Source organism: Physcomitrium patens, chromosome 9, assembly GCF_059467195.1.
Source record: "Physcomitrium patens ecotype Gransden chromosome 9, ASM5946719v1, whole genome shotgun sequence".
NCBI classification, from domain to species: domain Eukaryota; kingdom Viridiplantae; phylum Streptophyta; class Bryopsida; order Funariales; family Funariaceae; genus Physcomitrium; species Physcomitrium patens.
In genome coordinates, this window is record NC_143418.1 from 12,676,255 (window position 1) to 12,696,145 (window position 19,891).

The 19,891-nt window shown below is 41.3% G+C and overlaps 2 protein-coding genes and 3 long non-coding RNA genes across 8 annotated transcripts; 2 read left to right on the top strand and 3 right to left on the bottom strand.

Annotated features, from left to right (window-relative positions):
* Positions 1 to 1,495: 1,495 nt before the first annotated feature.
* On the bottom strand, positions 1,496 to 5,492 carry LOC112286495 (uncharacterized). Of its 3 annotated transcripts, XM_073536094.1 has the most exons (5): positions 3,367 to 4,170; positions 2,850 to 3,182; positions 2,389 to 2,589; positions 2,144 to 2,221; positions 1,496 to 2,025 (listed from the first exon to the last, which is right to left on the bottom strand). In XM_073536094.1, exons 1-4 carry the CDS (start codon positions 4,168 to 4,170, stop codon positions 2,168 to 2,170), a joined length of 1,392 nt encoding a protein of 463 aa, XP_073392195.1. In that variant the 3' UTR covers positions 1,496 to 2,025; positions 2,144 to 2,167. The 3 variants fall into 3 exon arrangements, with proteins under 3 accessions (XP_073392195.1, XP_024384192.1, XP_024384191.1); XM_024528424.3 differs by lacking the exon at positions 2,144 to 2,221 and having other exon boundaries at positions 2,389 to 2,586; positions 3,367 to 5,492; XM_024528423.3 differs by lacking the exon at positions 2,144 to 2,221 and having other exon boundaries at positions 3,367 to 5,492.
* LOC141045750 (uncharacterized) lies at positions 1,939 to 4,334 on the top strand. The gene is made up of 2 exons (XR_012218134.1): positions 1,939 to 2,074; positions 2,350 to 4,334. It is a non-coding gene; the product is annotated as an uncharacterized LOC141045750 (long non-coding RNA).
* A 420-nt stretch (positions 5,493 to 5,912) lies between the features above and the next one.
* On the top strand, positions 5,913 to 6,592 carry LOC149988381 (uncharacterized). The gene is made up of 2 exons (XR_016504797.1): positions 5,913 to 6,047; positions 6,297 to 6,592. It is a non-coding gene; the product is annotated as an uncharacterized LOC149988381 (long non-coding RNA).
* On the bottom strand, positions 5,916 to 7,785 carry LOC149988382 (uncharacterized). The gene is made up of 4 exons (XR_016504796.1): positions 7,461 to 7,785; positions 6,812 to 7,075; positions 6,272 to 6,386; positions 5,916 to 6,052 (listed from the first exon to the last, which is right to left on the bottom strand). It is a non-coding gene; the product is annotated as an uncharacterized LOC149988382 (long non-coding RNA).
* A 2,764-nt stretch (positions 7,786 to 10,549) lies between these two features.
* LOC112286659 (putative serine/threonine-protein kinase At1g54610) lies at positions 10,550 to 17,009 on the bottom strand. 2 transcript variants are annotated; one of them, XM_024528759.3, is made up of 8 exons: positions 15,469 to 17,009; positions 14,972 to 15,256; positions 13,961 to 14,278; positions 13,476 to 13,703; positions 13,206 to 13,306; positions 12,757 to 12,880; positions 11,996 to 12,637; positions 10,550 to 11,277 (listed from the first exon to the last, which is right to left on the bottom strand). In XM_024528759.3, the coding sequence occupies exons 1-8, from the start codon at positions 15,883 to 15,885 to the stop codon at positions 11,047 to 11,049; spliced, it is 2,346 nt and encodes a 781-aa protein (XP_024384527.1). In that variant the 5' UTR covers positions 15,886 to 17,009; the 3' UTR covers positions 10,550 to 11,046. The 2 variants fall into 2 exon arrangements, with proteins under 2 accessions (XP_024384527.1, XP_024384526.1); XM_024528758.3 differs by having other exon boundaries at positions 10,550 to 11,286.
* Between the last annotated feature and the right edge of the window lie 2,882 nt (positions 17,010 to 19,891).

Consider the following 19,891-nt stretch of genomic DNA (forward strand, 5'->3'; position numbering starts at 1 on the left):
TAATAAGCATTGTACTTGAAGAGAAATTTATATACTAGAATGTTTGATTTTTTTGATTTTTTTTGAAAAAATAATGTAAAAAAAATAAATTGCAAAAGTATTATGATTTTTGAATCCACCAATTGAATGAATAGTTTTTTACGATTGCAACTTACCCTGCCCATTCATATAAAAGATCAAATAACATTTGATGCAAGTATGCACTGACAAGATTGCAATAGAGTATTCTCTCTTGTAAAAAGTTGCAAAACTTTACAAAAAGGTCATACAAACTGGATGAAATTAGAAGTGTGTAAAGAACTTCTAAAAGTAAACTATTTATTGTTTATTTTTAAACACGTATGTTGATTATTTAATTGAAATTACTTACAAACATTTGATATTAACTCATTGTCAAATAAAGTGACAAATTTATGATTTAAGATCCATTATTTTAAATCATAAATTTGGATATTAAATCATAATTTTTTTGCTTTATTTTTATAGCACTAGTAAATGTATTTGAGATAAAAATAACAATTTAATGTACAAGTATGATATAATTATCTTAAAATATTATTTATTTTAAATGATATTAAATTTATTTATTTGTTTATTTATTTATTTTAAAATAAATTTTAGTATATTCATAATTAATAATTGTAATATGTATTACTAACAATATATTTGTATAATAAATATGTATACATGTAAACATCTTAATTATGTAACTTTGCTAACATTGTGAATCTTTATTTTAGGAGAATATTCTTACTAACTATCCTTATTCGTAGAAGAAAATAAGGAGAATTTCTTACTAACTATCCTTTTTAATAAAAATATTAATATATTAAATATTAATAGATTATGAACTTAGTATAAAGATCTCTTAAATCATAAAACTATATAATATTAAAGAGTATGTATATATATATATATATATATATATATATTATTTGTTTATTTATTACAATTTCAAATAAAAATTATTACTTATATATAGATATGATTTTATTATGTAAACAAAATAACTTGCAAGATTATACTTTTCAAGAAGACTAAAGCTTTTAATAAAATAATTGAGTTATATATATATATATATATATATGTAAGTTCTTAAACTAATTATCTTTCAAGAATATAATGTATTGTGACATTTAAAAGATTATGGAAAAAATAAAATAAAATAAAATAAAAAATCAAAGGAATAGTCAAATCTACATAACTACTATATAGTTTTTTCTAGAATATATAAATCATAAAATTGAGAATATGATGTCTTCAACAAATTCCGTTATTGGTTGACAAATTATACCCCACTAAAAGTCAGGCCAATAAATCAAGTTTATTTCCAAAAAGAAACCTACACAAAGTACTTCAAATGAGGTTTTGGAATCAACCCACACAATTATGAACAACAATGTTTATTGCTCATCCTTGGTTGTTTATCTTAATTTCCTGCAATGCACATCAAAGACAAGAAAATGTTTCCATGCACATCAACCTAAAACTCATGTTGATAAATTCAATGATTCCAAGTAATTTTATTGATAGGAATTTGCCACTGCGGAACAAGGCCATGAATTGGGCCTTATTGTAAAGTTACCCTAAGTGGCGGAGCAGAATAAGAAGGGAGCAACTTTATTAGGGCACACGTGTTCAGGTCCAGCCGGTGGGAGATATCCGGGCAGGGAGGATCGTTCCTCTGGCGTTCAAAAGTTATCTCAAGGGATATGAACGTCTCGTTCGCTACCAAAGCAAACGAAATTTCGGCTTCTAGGTTCGGATCCGAAGCAAGGAATCGCGAGCGTTTAATTGATACCCGGGACGAGGTCCGACCACCCCTTGCTGCCGCTCTTCGTCCCACTTCTGCGACAGTATGCGGTAGCCAGCGGCAATCGACGTCCCGCGGCACGGCCAAGGTGGGGAGGAGTTTTGAAACTGTCAGCATGTGGGAGGCGGATCACCCTTTGCTTTGGGAGGGTTGATGGCTTGCAGAATTGCCGAGACAAGCTCCTCCGTGGAAGCGCTCGCTCCTTCCTCAAGCTGCCAATTATCAGACACACCACGCTCTTATCCTTGCTTGAATCCGCTGGTGATCTTATATTTACTATTTGTATAAAGTTGCGGCGAAATAATGTTTTAGGAGCGTTTCTTTTTTTACCTTAAATTGTTTTTATTTTTATTTTTATTCGCATCGCGGTTGGGACGTCCAAGTATGTTTTGAAGCACTGAACGCGACCTTAAACCGGTTCCAAATTTGTTCATATTTTCAGCGAACCATTGTTAGAATCACGTCTTGCTACTATGTGTAGTCGTGATTTGTTGTCTTATTAGGCATGAACTAGGCAGAAAAATTCTTAACTGCAGGGGACTCGGTAAGAGATGGTGAATTAAACGAGCAGTTACCTGAACGGTGACGAAATGGATGGAGCTCTCCCCTACCGTCATCACATTCGATTGCATCACCTCCACTTTGCATTCTTCAAGTGCATTGAGCACGCTCAACACATGGCCTGGCCTCCTCTCTACTACGATCTTGATCACTGCTCGACTCCCCAGGCTCTGCACTTCCACCTCTGCCGCCGCTGCTTTCTTCCCTGCTTGCTGCTAGCATGCCACCGCCAACCATTGTTACTTCGGTGATGGGAGGAAATCAGTTCATGTATATAAAAAAAGCAAAAGAAAAAAGTTCGGTATTGTGGAGGGCTCAAATAAGAAAATCTTGAGAGAAATTTGGAGTAGGTGCGTGCATGATGTTGATTTTACCAGCTGTGGATATTGCAGCTGACAAGTGCAGTTTGTCATAGCAGAAATTTTGTATTAAGATCACATATAGTTGAAGGTTTTTTATGTTAAATATAACTTACCAGCTTTGATTCCTGAGTGACCTGGTCTGATGGCGAATTGACGGCTGAATGGCCCTCTCGGCTGGGCGAGGTGGAAGAAGGCGATGAGGTGGTGGTGGTGGCAGGATTAGTGCCTCGATGATCGGGTGCGTCGCAATCCTTAGTAACTGCATCTGTTGGCGAGTCTTGGTGGACGGAAGCGGTGTTTGCGGATGTAGAGGGCGACTTCCGTTTGAGTGACCGTATGAAAGGGGATCCTGAGGCGGTGTCCTTGCATGCCTGAAGATGCTTCAGCCGCTTCTCGAGCTCCAAGACATAATCAATCGTGTCGCCAACAATGGAAGCTTTGTCTTTCTGTTAAGGGTCGTACACTCCTAATAGCTATAGTGAGCGTTTTCCTACATAGTTCGAGCGCAATGTGGCTAAAGCTGACCTAATCGCAACGAGAACAAACTGCCATCTAGTCACCAAAAATGATTCTGGAAATAAAGGATAACTACGACATAATTTTCTGAGCAACAGAGAGTGATTTTATTACCTTGGTGGCTTTAGGGATCATCGCACGGAGTGCAGAGAATTTCTCATTCATTTCCTCACGGCGTTGTCGTTCAGCGAGGATGTGATTTTCCCGCTGAAATTGACTGCGGTGCGGGCTGCGCTCGGTGGCGTAAATCTCACTGCAGAGCGCGCGGTACGCTAAATTCATGTCTTGCGGCTTGGATTGAACTCCAGGGCTGATTCCGATTAAGGAGTCTGTTCCTACATCGTCCAGCTGATATAGCAAGGAGTTACCAATAGGAGTGGTGGCTCGGGAGCTTACAGCAGAGGAAAACTGAGGCGTTGGCATGATCGGATCGGCGAGGTTGCCATATACCATGAAATCCCGGAGAGCCTGGATTTGAGACGACGACTGAACCGAAGGTTGAGGCGGCGAATATGAGAACTGTGATGTGCTCGGCAATTGATGTGGCAAGTGGTTCGTGTTGTAGTTTGTCAAGCAGCTCAGGGAATCGACGTTGTACAGCTGGGTAGTCGGCATCCAATTGTAAGAGTTGGACATGAAGTCGCCAATCTCGGGCTCCATCTTCAAGGCGCCTGGAGCTGGGGCAATTTGGTCGAATATGAAATGGTTCAAAGGATCTTGTAGTGAGTTAGGATTAGATTTGACGTCAGAGAGGGTGGTAGCTGCACCAGATGAGAGCGTTGATGTCGTTGGTGACGCCGACGTTGTCGAGGTGGTGGTACTGAACCTATTTCCTTGCAGAAGATCGTAGAGGTCTTCACTGAGGAGAAGTGACGACGGTAGCGCAGGTTGGGCTGCCGATGTTCTCCGCTGATCCATTCAGGTTGGAAATTTTCCAGGCTCTACGGTTGCAGAGATGTGATCCCTCCGAACGCCGAGGCTGGATCATGCCCTACTACTTTGAACCGACCATGCGGAAATGTCATCTCCCAACAGCCTTAGTTCGTAGGTCATAGTGCAAGGTGTTTAGCTAATCCTCAGCATTTCTTCGACAAAAATCATTCATTTACCACTTCATTTGCAAATCGATCACAAACACAGCTTCTACAACCAGAAAAAAGAATTACAGAAACCAATGTCGGCGAGCAGAAACTCAGTTCTCTCACGATGACAATGGTAGAAGGATGTCCTAGCCAGGTAAAAACCTCCGCTTCAAACCTCACATCGTTTACATTGTTTCATTCCAATTCCAACGGAATTCAGACAAAAGCGAGTCAGTTCCTTCACATGAATCTTGCACCTAACAAAATCTTCATTATCTACGATTGCTCTGCTGTTACCACTATCGTTCGATATTCAGAGAGTGCAGCTTCACTTGCAGGCATTTGAAATAGAGATGAATGCCTCCCAAGATGAACTTTTCTTTCGTCTTCTGAAATATCCAGCCTCACGGAGATCACCAAACCACGATCACGAAGAAATCAGAATAAAAGTTAAGGTCTATCAGTGACAATTCGAAGTGCAATCGTGTTGACAGAGATCACTCTGCCGACGTTCGACAGCAGGCCATGAAGCTTGACTTAAAAAACCCAAAGCCACGAAGTTACAGGACACACTTGGGTCTTGGAGTGTAGTAGAGTCTTGGAATGGAGTGACCTCACTCATCAACACAATGACCAACTAATTGATCTTATTCACCAGTACGAGCTGCTGCCCCTGCCTTCTTCAAGTACCGTGGTGTCCTGCTTGCACCAGCCAAATCAATCCATCCATGCTATCTCTCTTCAATGTTGAGTTCAGTTTAATGTTCATGGCTGTGGCTTCGCAATGACAACTATTGCCACCGATAATGAGATAAAGGACAAACAATCATGTTGAGTAAACAGTTAGTTTTTTCCCCACAGTTGCAAGGACCCTCCAAGTACCCTCTAAGGGTAATATATTGTCCTCCTCCTCTTCAAGAAAACTGTAAAATCATCCCTACACAATTTGGGAGCCCAAGCAGCACCATGAATGTGTGGAGGATTACAGACCATTGGATGACATTTTGTAAGGGCAGAGGCTGAGGTAGCCAGCCTTATGTGTGTGTGTACAAATGGTACCGTGTTGTGCTACAAGCAGTTCCAGCATAATGGCTTTGCTCTAGCAATTCATCAAGTGTACTTACATTTGAAGAGCTAGAGAGGACACACAAATTCAGGTACTACGCATAACACTACTACGCATCAAGCATTCCCCTTCTTCACTATTTCTGGACTTCGAAAACTGCAAAGATTGAAGAGTCACTTTTCGGTTTTAATGTCCCATGGTACTGCTTGATTAGCTCAAGCAAGGCTTGAACATTCTGGTAGGAATTCTCCCCTGGTTCACATTGGAGTGAAAAATAGAAACTTCTGCTTAATCCCTCACACATCTCTCGGATTTAATCTACTTTACATTAATGGGTCTCACCCATTTTACTTTGTGCTTGAAATTACTGGAGCACCTGGGTTGTGCTTAGAAGATACTTTATTGTTGTTTATCCAATAAAGTAGAACCAACCAGCTGTCATATATCCAAAGGGGTTTCTTGTACTGAAGGGAGCTAACAATACAGTCCTTAACAGGGCAGTACTATATCTTGTTGCATACAGGACTCTCATCATTTGCTCCTGGTGCACCCACAGTTGATTTCCAGGGTTTGGCTTCAGCCCACCTTTCCAACATTTCTAGGACTACATGTGATAATACCACTACTACCCTGCATTAGCTCATCAGGTAACCTACTCATCTACAAAGACAGAATCAGTTAGTGACCCAAAACATATAGAAAAAATAATATTATTATTATTAAAAAAAACCTACATTTGCTTGCACAAGTAGTATGTGATAATGCACCTATTGTTTCAGTCGCTTTCCTTTTTTTCATAGAACTGCTGTCATTTACTCTCCATCTCAGATATATGATGAGTGGACTGATCACATTAAAAAGTCATACTTACAACCCATTTTTTTCTGTCTGCTCAGGTTGCCATTGGAGTTGTGTGGATGGCACAGTAAGGTGGGGTCCAGAGTATGATGAAAGACCTTAATGGCACTGATGCCCCCATTCTCCACCTGTTTTGAAGATGATATTAAAAATAAATAAAATAATAAAAATAATATAATGGTCTTTGTACATACAACCAGTGCTTGCCTTTCAAATGTCAGTGTGATGGAGGGGGGGTAAATGATGGGCTAACTTACTACTCGTTGGGCTCATGATAGCCAGTGTCTGCAGAATTAGACCCTCAACCTCTCATATTTTAATCTCTTCTCCCCTCTGTACCAAAATGTTTCCAGGAGCCATGAAGTGTTTGAAGCCAAGCTTTGCTTCAAACCAAATTGAACACTAAAAAGATTAAACCCTGTCTTCAAACTTGTCTAAGGCCAAAGTCCCATGCTCTTAAACCCTAAACCCTAATACCAATACTGATACAAATTTCCTGTGGGTTTTAATAGTAATATGATTGTGATTAATTATGGCTTTTCTGGGTTCTCACCAAAAGAATCCCTCTTTCCAAACAAACCCAGAAATTGTTGTATCCCATGCTTTTTCATTCTCCAAGTAAAAAATATAAGGGTTTAATCTTTTTAGTGTTCAATTCAGGCTGAAGTACAGTTAGGTTGTCCTATTCTGAGTAATAAAACAAAGTTCTCTTTCTTCTTCTCCTTCTTCTACTTCCTCTGCTTCTTCTTCTTCTTCTTGTCCCCTTTACCAGGTTTGGTGTGCCATAGGTCTCCAAAACTTGCTATACCAGAAGAATCTGAAGGCAGAACAAAGTACTTTAGATCGTTCATATCTGTTTGCATGGGTAAGATGTACTTGAAAAGGCTGATTTTTGTGAATTTCATGATAACTTTTCATGATAGATTTAAACTTTAAACTTTCACAATCAGTCAAGATGTTTTATTTAGCATTTTCTAGGAAGAAATGGTTTTTTGAATTAAAATAATGTTGTAATTTTCTCTTATTATTTTTAAATTAAATAATCGAAGTTGGTCCCAAATTTCTATAATAATAATAATATTTATATTTTATATATTTTTTGTATTGACAGAAACCATTTTATTAAATTAGTGCTAGCAAGAAGTACAAAGCATTGCTTCCATACATGTCAAATGTCTGTAGGGTTAGGGTGTTTTAAATACCAAGATCTTGTAAACCTCAATAATGTAACTCGTTTTCTACTTCCAACAGTGTTTATATCCCATTTTCAATTGATTATAACATTGTTTTTTAAGGCACTTTCATTCTATTTGGCAAAATTAGTTTGAACAGTTATACCGCTTCATTATTTGGAGGCATTGAAGTGATATTCATGCCATCATGATTGCTCAAGTGTGAATGTAAAAATACCATTTTCATTAATTTTTATGTATGTATGTACGTATGAGGCAATAAATGAGGAAATGATTTGTTTGATATGATACTGTGTTTTGAAATCCAACCTCAACACTAAATAGAGAAATTCAAAAACATTATTTGCTTTTAAAATAATACAATTAAAAAATTAAAAAAATTTCTTCAATTAAAAAAAAGCTAACAGCAAATTCATCTTTTTCTTTTTTATGGTATTTTAAAAAAATTATCAACATTCTCTAACCACTTAAAAACATTTCTAGTACTCATTTGTAAAGTGCTTATATCTTTGCAAATCTTAGTTACAACATGCCTCTAACAAAATATTTTAAGTAGATATTAAAATGAACACACTATTATCTTTTATTTTTACAGTATATTCAAGTGAATGATATTTAAACAACCAAATCAAAAAATATCTATAATAAAATACTTTTTGGTTATATGCATAAGATTTGGAATACAACAGAATAATATTGATAAATAATTTAAATTGAAATTAAATATTAATTGTACTAATTTTTCAAAGTGGAAGAAACCATATATATATATATATATATATATAAAAGAAATATCTTTGAAGCACATGATGCCACTACTACCACAACCCATGGAGAAAATTGTTGAAACTAACAGAATCCTAGACCTTAGCTGGTAGAAAGCTCAACAATAATGCTTTTATCAAAATAAAAATAAAAATCCCAAAAACATTTCACCTATTTCATTCTCATTTTGTGTAGGTGACATTAAAGTATTTAGAAAAGGGAATATATTCTTTTTCATGCAACATGATGATTTGGTGAAAATAAGTAACACAGTACTGGGTTGTTTAAAAGAAGGAGAGAGGAGAAGGGGATGGCATTGTGAATCAGAATGTCCTACTGCATAGCCAACATGTAAATTAATTAATCAAGCATGATGCATAAGAAATAAGAAAAAGTGAGAGGGAGAGATGGAAGAGTTTTTTACACTGAAAAAGCAAAGGGAAAAGTGAAAGTTGAAGAAGTGTGTGGGTTAAGGGGGGCCATTATAATTATTATTCATTATTGTACATCTGCAGCATCTGTGGCTTGGGGGGCAGCTACACAAATCCTAACAGCTTTCACCACTTGCCATATGACCAAGTGAACACCCCATCACCACATGTCCTATGACCGAAATACATACTCTATCACCACATATCCTATAATCGAGTACATACTCTATTACCACATGTCCTATGACCAAGTGTACACCCTATCACCACACCCCTCAACACTCACCCATCCAGCTCCACCTTCATCTTTGCTCTCTCTGAGGGGTGTCTAGATAGAGAAGTCTAGGCCCCTATTCTTTCTTCATGTTCAGGTTGATTATTAACACAGTTTTAGATCAGGTATGTAAAGTGGATTATCATTGATTGATTGATTAATATGTAATGTAATAGTAGTTTTGATATTAGAATTTGGGTATAGCTTGTGCCATGCAATCTGCCATCCACTTGTCAACATAGTTTTTATTTATTGCCATCACAATTCACTACTCATTCTACAATTTTAGTTAGTTATTTTTAAAAATATATACAACTACAAAAATTGATGAAATTTTTAAATATTCTTATTTTTTAAAAAAATTATAATGTTAATTAAAAGTAATTGTGGTGACAAAAACAAAAATTGTGGTGGCAATAGCAAAACTGTGGTAGTATTTGCAACACCCCATATTTTACTATTATACTTGTGAAGGTTAGAATAGTATAGGAGCTTGTTTTCTTTTTTTTGTATTTCTTTATATATTTATTGAGAGTACATTAAAATATGTCTTGTGGTGATGAGAAGTTCAGTGCCATAAAAATTTATCTGTATGCTCACGTGATCTGAAGAGGTACATGCATTTCAGATCAACGGGTTTTTACTCAATTTCTTAAAATTTCATGCGTCAGGGATTGGAATGGTTTTGTTACTAGATAATTATTGTAAACATTAAAGACCCAACAAGGATCAATGAATAGATTTGACTCATGAATGCACGTTTTGATGTTGCCAATAGAATATTCTTATTTAATTACAGTAGACATCTATCAAATAATGACAGTAAATTATAAATTAAGATCCTTTAATCACTACAAATTTTTGCAGTGCAACATACAAAACAATTTATGCTTGTATCCAAATCTACATAACCTCGAAATTGTTGTATTCTTACCATGATATTAAATCCTCAAAAAAAAACAACTCATCTGATAACGTCTCACATCCATCATTACCTGAAAGATTCAGTGGATCGACACACTTAGAAGATATATCACATATTTCGGTAATAAAATGTAAAACAGACAAAAAAAATTGGATAAAATTCTGGTAACAGACTGGAGAGGGTGAAAAAATACGATTGGGCACAATTGGTTACACTATGAAACAGTTGCGTTGGACATGCAATTCCGATTTCCTTACGAGATTTCTCTTTAAAATTGTAGCCTCAATTCTAGCCAACATCACTTTCCGCAGGTGGTACTATGTAACAAAAAATTTATTGCTAGGGTTTTGAATCTTCAGACATGCTTTCAGGCCCACACATGGAATGAAAACGGATTAAAGATTGTGATGGGAGTTGTGTGAAAAACCTTATGCATGTTAAGTGCATGATCTAAGCTATGCACCTTGGTCTTTCATCTGGTTGAGTGAGAGCTTACGGTTTAAAAACAGGGTTGCTTAAAACACCAAAGCTCAATCGGTAGCAACAATTCTAACACTAACCAAGACTGTTTCTAAGCAAAGCCCACCAGTACACCAAAACAAATGGTCAAGCTTTTCCCAATTCGAGTAATTGCCGCCATCACCATTCATAGTCTGCATCTGTGCATTTTCTACCACAACCTTCTCCATTCATATGCGTGGGATTGTTACCAAAACATCAATTAGTCGTGTAGAATATTGCGAGAAAATACCTCCATTTAGAGGGCCAAACATGCGGAGGCCGCTCTGACAAGATGGATCCCTACAGTACAACCGCCAGTCGGAGTGGACGCGACTGTGACATTCCTTTTGCCCGACCGGCGTCAATCAACCTATAGAACCAAAAACTTGTAGTTTCTAACGGATCCCAACGTCAAACTCACTTTGGTTCAAATGCTCGAACGCCAATTAGAGATGGAGTTGGAGTAGGTCCCCCAAGGAAAGGGGCGCAAGTGTCAGCAGACGGGCAAACCCGTGCACAACTAAGAATCATCTCCTAGAACTGAGATGTTTTTCGTTCGCAACCGCAAACACGGATGCACATCGCCTCAACCCTAGCCCAAAAAAATGGTCCACCGCCGTTCAAAGTCCCTAAATGCTACCCTTCGCTGCCCCCAACTGGCCACTACAGGTGAAGTCGCAAGCTCAAGCTCTTCGTTTTTCACTTCTCCGAGCTCAGACCGAAACCGCTCTCAGTTTCCACAATCTCCCCCGTCTCCGCTTCCTTTTTGCCCCGATACTCTCCTCGCACGCCATTCTCCTTATCAGTCGCTCGCTTCCCTAATAGTTTTACCCGTCGACCATGCTCTTCCAAATCGAAATCTACGGCCGACGCTCCTGAGTAACCTGGATGAAGGAGAGGTCCAGAATGATACATCCGCTCTTGCTTATTCTGGTATCCCTGCACGCAGCCAGCTCAGAACTCTTGCACGACATACTCATAACCCTACCTTCAACTTCATATCTTACACACCCGTCTCAGAGAAGACTATTGCACCACCTCTTGGGTGGGTCGTCGATCAAGCTTCTACCTAAAATTCACAGGATCAAGACACGCACTGCCACTATCAAATGACTCAGTAACTCTGGGCACGGCACGACCAGGTATGCACAACGTTACTACCACGCTCATCCCTGGCATCGCCACAATAACGAGTGCGTCCTTACCCCTCGTCCAAAGCAATGAACTATGTGTGCTCTGACCTCTTCATGCGCACCACAGAAGTTAGCACTTCAGCCACTAGCCAACTTCTCTCTCGAGTTTCCCTCAAAAAAAGAAGAAAAAGGAAAAAACTCTTTCTACAGATACAAACTACTACCGACTTCATCAGTTTTCACATCTCGTCAGAGCTCTCGGAGTTACAATACCATCGTCAAGAAGGACTCGCACCTCCGGAGCTGCCACGATCTAAATAATCCCTCCCTGAACTCCACTCCCTTCAGCCTGGTCCAATCCAAATTGCCCACTCTACCCTCTAAACCCGTCGAGCTCGTCACCCTTGACCCCAACCCAACCATTCATCCAATCTCACAGGAAGCTGCAACAGCAACTTGAGAACCACTCTGCACAAGCAGTTCTCATACATTGGTAATTGTTGTCAAGGAATTACCGCAATTGGAACCTTGGACATCGAGTCCCTTGAATGAGGGTCAACTGAGGCTACGTCCCGTCTGTGTGGCCCATCGATTGCGACCGTGTAAGGCTGATCGTGCTTGTAACTGCCTTCTCGCTTGGACAAATCGTTCTTGTGAGCCGCTTCGAATCTGTCGCCCCGCCTGCTCAACCCTTCGGCCCCTTCCATGTGTCCAGCATCGCCATCGCGGGTCCTTCCTGCACCTCGATCCCTGTAGTGATTGCCACTAGGCCCGTTTCTGCTGCCGGCTGCACTCGATAGGCTCCACTTGTCCGCCCCATGGGAGTAGTTTCCTTGGTGTAGGTCTGACACTGTAATCGACTTGCTTGGTCGAGACATTGAACGAGATCCGCTCCGACCGTCGTCGTCTCTGTGCTTCTTGTTCCACGACCCACCTCCTACGCTGCCACTCAGAGGAGCCTGCGGTCCCGAGCGTGTTGCTGCGGAAGGGATACCGTACTGTCGGCCAAGCGTCACTGGCGATGTACCTTGCACTCCCGTGAATGTTTGGGTTGCTCGTGATTGGGCGTGGTACATGGGATAAGCAACGGCTTTGTCTTCGTGAAGGGGACCGAATTTCTCACTCTTGCTTTTATTTTGACCTGGCCGACTACGTCTCTGCACCGGACCACCCAAACATGTCAGCTATATTCCCATTTTTCTAAATCGTTCTCACAACAGTACGTCTAAAATTGCAACGGTTTCACAACGTATACGTCATCAGAAAATACACATACATATGCTAAAGAAGCGGCAAGCTCCGCATTCGCCTCCGGGGCACCGCCCGGTCGAATTACACGCTCCCGAGTGCCTGAACGCTTCATCTCCGAGTTCCTTGCTCTAGATCCCTGTGCTCTTTGCCTGCAATAAGCCACGCTTGATCGCGCTGGTTCAGAACACACAATTCCTTCGCGTAACTCTATATTACACACAATTAACGCAATGTCTCACACCAACAACCATTACCCACAGTTTGGTGGACTCTCCTCCACTCATGGCAACGGGTGCACAAACTTCTGGCTCCTAATACCCGTTCTCCATGTACAATCATTGCAGAAATGGAAGTATTGGCAAGTGAAATTCACAGCACCCTCACCAACATCACCAAAACCCTACATCCCATTTATAGACATCGTTCATTGTAACACGTTCCAAAACAAGTTCTTAAGTTGACCCTAGATGTTACCTGCGAGCCTCATCGTCCCGAATCTTGGCATCGAACTCCTTGCTCGGAGGGTATTGCGGCAAGCTTGAAGGGTCACAAGCAAGAGGCTTCGTCGTGAAGAACTGCACACCAATAGCAAGCGCACAGTTCGTGAGTAAGCTTACGCAAACCATAATTAGCAAAAATGCTTCATGCCCTCTAACACATGCCTCCACTGCTTCCTGGCATCAACCACACCAACTTCCCCTACAATGCATGCACCGCAATTTCAAAATCACAGCACTTGCTCACCTCGCTGGCTAAAGCTTGAGTAGCGCTTCCACGATCCGCAGGTTCGATGGCCAAAAGAGTATCCAGCAAAGCAAGGGAAGATGCTGGAAACTCTTTGAACACCTCATTAAGACACCGCTTGTATGGTTGTTGAGGCTTGAATATCGTCGCATGCGGCAATTTCGACTTCTTCCAATACTCCTCGGATGGGGAACCGCACAACTTAAAGATCTTGTGCAATTGTTCCACCTACATCACAAGAATGTGCCAAACCCCTCCAATTACGGCCTCAACCCCACAACTTGGGCCCTACAAACCCTACAATCTGTTACCAAACGCCGGAGGTAAAATTACACCACACTCCGTAGGACTAGTCACTACCCAATCTGCTCTCACAATGCACGCAGGAACCGGGACCGGCACCACGACTCGGATAATTATGACAGCAATTCACACCGTAATTACGTCATACTACCAATCAATACAAAGTAAAACAGTTTGCATACCTCCGTTCGTCCGGGCATTATAGGTTTGCCCGCTAGCAGCTCCGCCAATATACACCCCGTACTCCAAAGATCCACGGACACACCATACTCCGTCGCTCCCAGCAGCAGCTCAGGGGGGCGGTACCATAAAGTCACCACGCGACTTGTTAAAGGCTGCTTCTGGTCTGGATTGAAGAAAGTTGCCAGCCCAAAATCTGCAATTTTCAGCACACCGCCGTTGTCCAACAATAGATTGGACCCTTTGATGTCCCGGTGCAGCACACCCTGCCGATGACAGTGCTCTAATCCTCGGAGCAACTGCTGCAAGTAACACTTAACCTGCACATTTCCCAACCGCACACAGTGCTCATCATCCTACTGTCACCTCGCCACAACCACCTCTCCTTTCAACAAACCGAGGCCATCATGCTACAATCAATCCCCACCGCCCCGCTAAAAACTCTTCGTCTATTAACTGCAGCCGCGGTACCGTCCTCCCTCACAGCGTTTCATCGCTATCTTAAAATGAAAAATGCAATAAATTTCCCCCCGGTCCGCTGGGACTTCGCAAAATCGAGTTAATGAGATACAGGTAACTGAGTATGAGAAATTCGTTCACGACGTACGGTGGTAGCTGGAACAGCACCGGCTCCTAAAGCACTCAGAAAAACAAGCAACGCTGAACCTACGCAATAACATCCCGAAACACACGCTCCTGCTCGACATGCAGCGTCTGCTCTGCTTCCCGATTACAGAAGCTCAAACATATTCATGACGAGGCGGATTCGCTGCAACATGACTAAGGTGGGCAATCTACCTACCTGAGAACAACTCATCAATACGAAACAGCACATTGCTAACCGTGGGGCATTTAGGGTACACGAGCATGTGCTCCGCAGAACCACTCTCTGAGGACGTCTCCCCATGCGTGTCCAATCTTGGACGAGCTACCATTAAACAAAATAGTTCTACAGATTAATTTTCCATGGGGAAAGGGGAATTGCTATGATAGTGTGAGGAGTGTGTTCGAACCTGGGCTTCTGTGAACATTATACCCGGACATGCGGCCAGCCCAGCTAGATCGTGTTCCATATACTCGAATACCAAATAGAGGCTGCAAGACATTCGAGAAGTCACCAAGCCCTCCAGCTTCACCACGTTTGGGTGATCCAGGCGTCTCAGAACCTGAATCTCTCGTGCCATGAAACGTACACTCTCTGGTTCCAGGTTGTCGAAGCGCACCTTTTTGAGAGCCACAATCTTCCCTGTCTCTAGATCCCGAGCTTTGTACACATTGCTGTAGGTTCCCTGTCCAATCTGAACCAACACACAAAAACTCCATTGCTAACGCCTAGTGCCCGCATTCACTCAACACAAGATCCTGGGAACCGTTGTGCTTCCGCTGCATGCGTGCTCTAACGCACATTCACCGCATCCGAACACCACCATCATAAAAGCAAGACTCACTGACCCCAATGCAGTGCAATGCGACATACCAGAATGACCCCAAGCAATCGAAGACCACTCACTTTGTCTAGCTTCTCGAATGATGCAGCATGCCGAGGTATCCACCCCTTGATGGCCTCTCCCGCCACCTGAGAGAGCCAGCTTGGCCATCCCGCTGCTATCTGCTCCCCTTCCAAGTTCTTTGGAACCATACCCGAACGAGGGTGAGATTCCCCATGTGTTCTGTCCCCTCGTCTTCTACCCTCGGCTGCATCCTCCGATTTCAGCTGGGTCAACTGCGTCCCATTATGCCTTGCCCGAACCTTGGGCCGATCTTTCTCCTTGTCGATCACAGGTCCCAGGTCCGTAGTCTCGACCTTCGCGCTCGCGCTTGGCCGTCGCACTGACGTCCGAGTGCTGCCACTGTGGCTGCTCTGCTTCTCCTTGGGGCTTTCTGATTCCTCTTGAGGTACCCTAGGTTTGGACTTCGCACAGCCCATCCCTGTCCCTTCGTTGTCAGGGCCCCGCTGATGCAAGGACCGCCGGACCTCTTCCGGCCTCCGCAACCACTACACGTCCTTCGCAGACTCTGAATACGCGCGCCTCACAGCCATTTCCACTCCAACACTATCGACTGCTTCTACTCACAACCAACCTACCCAGACCGGTCCTCTTAGAAGCCCATAAAGCACCTCAACTCCTAAACATCCACCGCTCGCACTAGCTTACGCACTTAAGCACGTACGCACGACTCACAAAGACCACAACAGCGCACCATCCACACCCCGTCTCGCACCGACGCCACCACCTGCTCTGAAGTTCCTCCCGCCGACCTCCCCGCTCCACTCCCCCACCGAGCTACGCATTACCCTCACTTCCCCATTCAAGCCCGTCCTAGGATCAGCCACCATAAAAAAATGTGCCTTCCTCCCTTCGACCTCGCTTTTGCCCAGCCCTACACTTTCACTTCTATCAGCCCCTTCTCACCCACCTGCGTCTGCCATGCTCAAGCTCCACACCTACGTAAGGCCGCCCTGCCCCTACCCTAATTCCCCCCCTCCTCACCCTTGCCCTTCCCCTCACCTCCAGTGTGTGTCAGAGCCTCTCAGTCAAAATCCTGTCTCGTCGTACTCCTCTCCCAACAAACACCTCTGTCCCTCACACATCCAATGCACGCCAAAATGCGTTTTCCTTCCCCTCCTCCCTTCTTCCTCCTCCGCAACAACAACTAGCATACACCAACCAACTCTCCCCCCAAGTCTTGCAAAGAAGCTACACCCGCCGCGACATACATACAAAGCATATCGACGGAAAGGAGCTTCTCACTCTGCAATGGAGCTTCCTCGCTCCGACTCTGCGTCCTGTTCAACAAATCCTCTATTCACAAAATAATTGGCGTGATTTCTGGTTCCCACGCCTCCGAGCGGCACAACTAAATAAGTTAGTACTGTAAAGGAAAACTGGATTACACTAATGTAGAAGATGATAATATAATATGATACAACAGTGGGATAGACACCAGGCAAGCCTAACAAAACCACGGAGCAAGGGGGGAGGAGGGGTAGTAAACAATAGAGCTTCCACACCGTCGAGAAGGACCCTTGGAGGAGATACAGGAGAGGAAGAGGAGCAGGATGCAACGAGGAGGAGCAACAACAGCAACAAAGCAACGCGATGCTCCGACAAACGCCATTGCCCGCGCTCGGTGTTCTGAGAGGCAACGAAGCCCGCCAACGGCGGTCTCAACGACCGTTCCGAAGGGGGAACACACCCCGAGCAGGTGGCAGTTCTGGCCGAGACCGGCCTGCTCTTCGAGATCGCCCGCTCCGAAATGCCCCCAACCCACCCACCCAACGGCATCCGACGGTTATTTATGGTCATTCTACTCATCTGAGCCGATTCCGCTTGGAAATTCCTTGTTCCCTAGCTCCCGTTCCACTCAAAATTCGCGACGTTAATGAGCGTTCCCGCCACCACCGGGCGCTTTCCCGTTTCCCCCACCCTCCGTTCTCGAGAGTGCCCATGTGAGTGCCAGGTTTCCCGAACCCGTCCCCAGGTCCCACCCGCGGCATCACTCACTGGGCCGGGCCACTTTATTATGCCTATGTGATATTGTGCAGATCTGGGAATTGGGCATTCATGAAGGAATTTCTATTGCCTGTGCCGGCGCCATTACCCTTCCCGTCCCCCCACCCTCCCTTGGGGAACCATGGGAACCACCCAGAAATACATTCTTCTTCCAGCGCACAATTACGCTGAGAATGGGCGACTTGGGTTCATCAATTCAGAGCTTTCATTTCGAGACGACGACATTCTGTGCGGAATTGGGTTGTGTGTGGGGTTCTGGTCATTGGCACTTCTGCTATAGGGATACCCCACCCATAACATTCCTACAAGTTTAAACAAGGCAAGAATGAAGAATATTAATAGCATTAAAATATTAAAATCTCCTTAAAATGTCAAAAAAGTCTGTTTAAGAGCATGGAGACCATCACCTTTCATTGTGTTCTGGGCTAATACATTGGGCGAAATAATTTTGCAGGTTTAATGGATGACTGTTGAACAGACCCCCCTCCCATACTTGAGGGATATTTGGGTATTATTCATTCTTGTTGTTCTAGTTTATTCATTTGTTGTTCCAGTAGTCAATAGACAGTAGCACAAGTAATGTCAATGTAGATTAAATAAATGGAATAGAATTTCACAAGCAACAGCATCCATGAAATATATTTTTGTCATTGGTTATTTTTGAAATAACTTTTCACGTGATCTTCAGATCAAGTGATCATGGGGTATGACAAATATATATATATATATATATATATATTATTTATCCATGAGGTTTTTACCCAAAACAATTGTATATTGACCAATACTATTTGTCTTGTAAATTACAGAATATAATGCAATCCAATTATTTATGTTATAACAAGGTCTAAGACACACAAGACCACTATAGTAGCTAAATTATTGTCTACTTTTAGGTTGTGAAGTAAAACGTGTATAAATGTATATTGATTATTTGATATCTATTTATTAATATTTTCTCTTACTTGATAATATTTGTTGGAACTCAAGCTGTTCCTAATTCATAAACTTATCACGTTTTTTTTGCATAATTAATAAATATAATTAAAATCAATAAAAATTTTATAATTAAAGTAGGAGGTGTGGATTGAGAAGAAATGATCATTTGTTGACATAGGCACATATGAGGGAGGAAGGAAAAGAAAGAGTGATGAAGACCACCAAGAAGGAGGTTATTATAAGAATCTATGCACACATTGAAGGTACTCATGGGATGTAGTATCAACACATTGTCCAAACTTCCAATGTCTTGTTTTTATCTATTATTAAATAGATGGAAGGCAAAGTTAGAATAAACTTGTATAAAACCATAGTAAAATATATGTGACAATAAGGTTTTATTTCAACAAATGATTTTTGTTAATGAATGATAAAAATAAAACAATCTTCTTTCTTTTTAGTGGGCAAATTGAAGGTGAGAGCATAAATTTGTTTTTATTCTACATCTATTTTGCATGACTAAAGCAAGACCAAGGGAAGTGCCAACTTCTGCTTCAAATAATTGTTTCTTACTTGTATTGTATTGGAAGCTTGGAGCTACTTTGTCTTCATTATCTTTGACTTGTCATCTTTTGCATCTACTGACAACAAGTTATAGTTTCAATCAATTAAACTTTCAACAAATGCATAAGCTTGTTTTCAGCTTATGACAACAAGTTGTAAGAACACAACAATTGTGAGGCTTCTATAGCTTAGATAGCCTAGCCTTTGTATTGTGGTGTGATTTAAAGAATTTTAAACTTCTTTAACATCAAAAACAAATGTTGTAGATACTCAAATAAATATCCAAGATATTAGCTTGGTTTTGTATCTACTAACTTTACAGTCTTTATTGCAGCAAAGATCTCTTTAATCAACAAATAGAAAACATACAATATATATCTTTGAAAAAATGATACAAGAAAATTAACAAAAAATATTTTCCACACCTTCCTATCCACTAATGTATTATCAATCATTAGTCTAATAAATTTGATAGTGTTTTTCTTCATGATCCATCAAATATTCCTTGCAATCCATTCTAAAGTACAACCTTTCTATTTTGTTAAACTAATGGAAAGTAAATTGTTTTAAGGTAAGTGCAATTAGTTTTTGTAATCAATTATACTTTTTATTATGGAAAATGATCAATTCTAAAGTATAATCCTTCTATTTTGTTAAACTTTTCATTTTGCAGTGGAATTATTGCTATGTAATCAATAATCAACATTTATAAATTTTGGACCATACATAGAAAAATATTATTTGCAAAAACTAATTGATTGTACAATTTTGGACCATACATAAGGCAAATTACAAAAAATATTGATTGCAAAAACTAATTGCACTTACCTTTAATATCTTTGTACTATTATTCAAAAAGCATACTATTGATATTCTTACAATTAAGAAGAAGGTCATTCTTTGATTAGAACACTT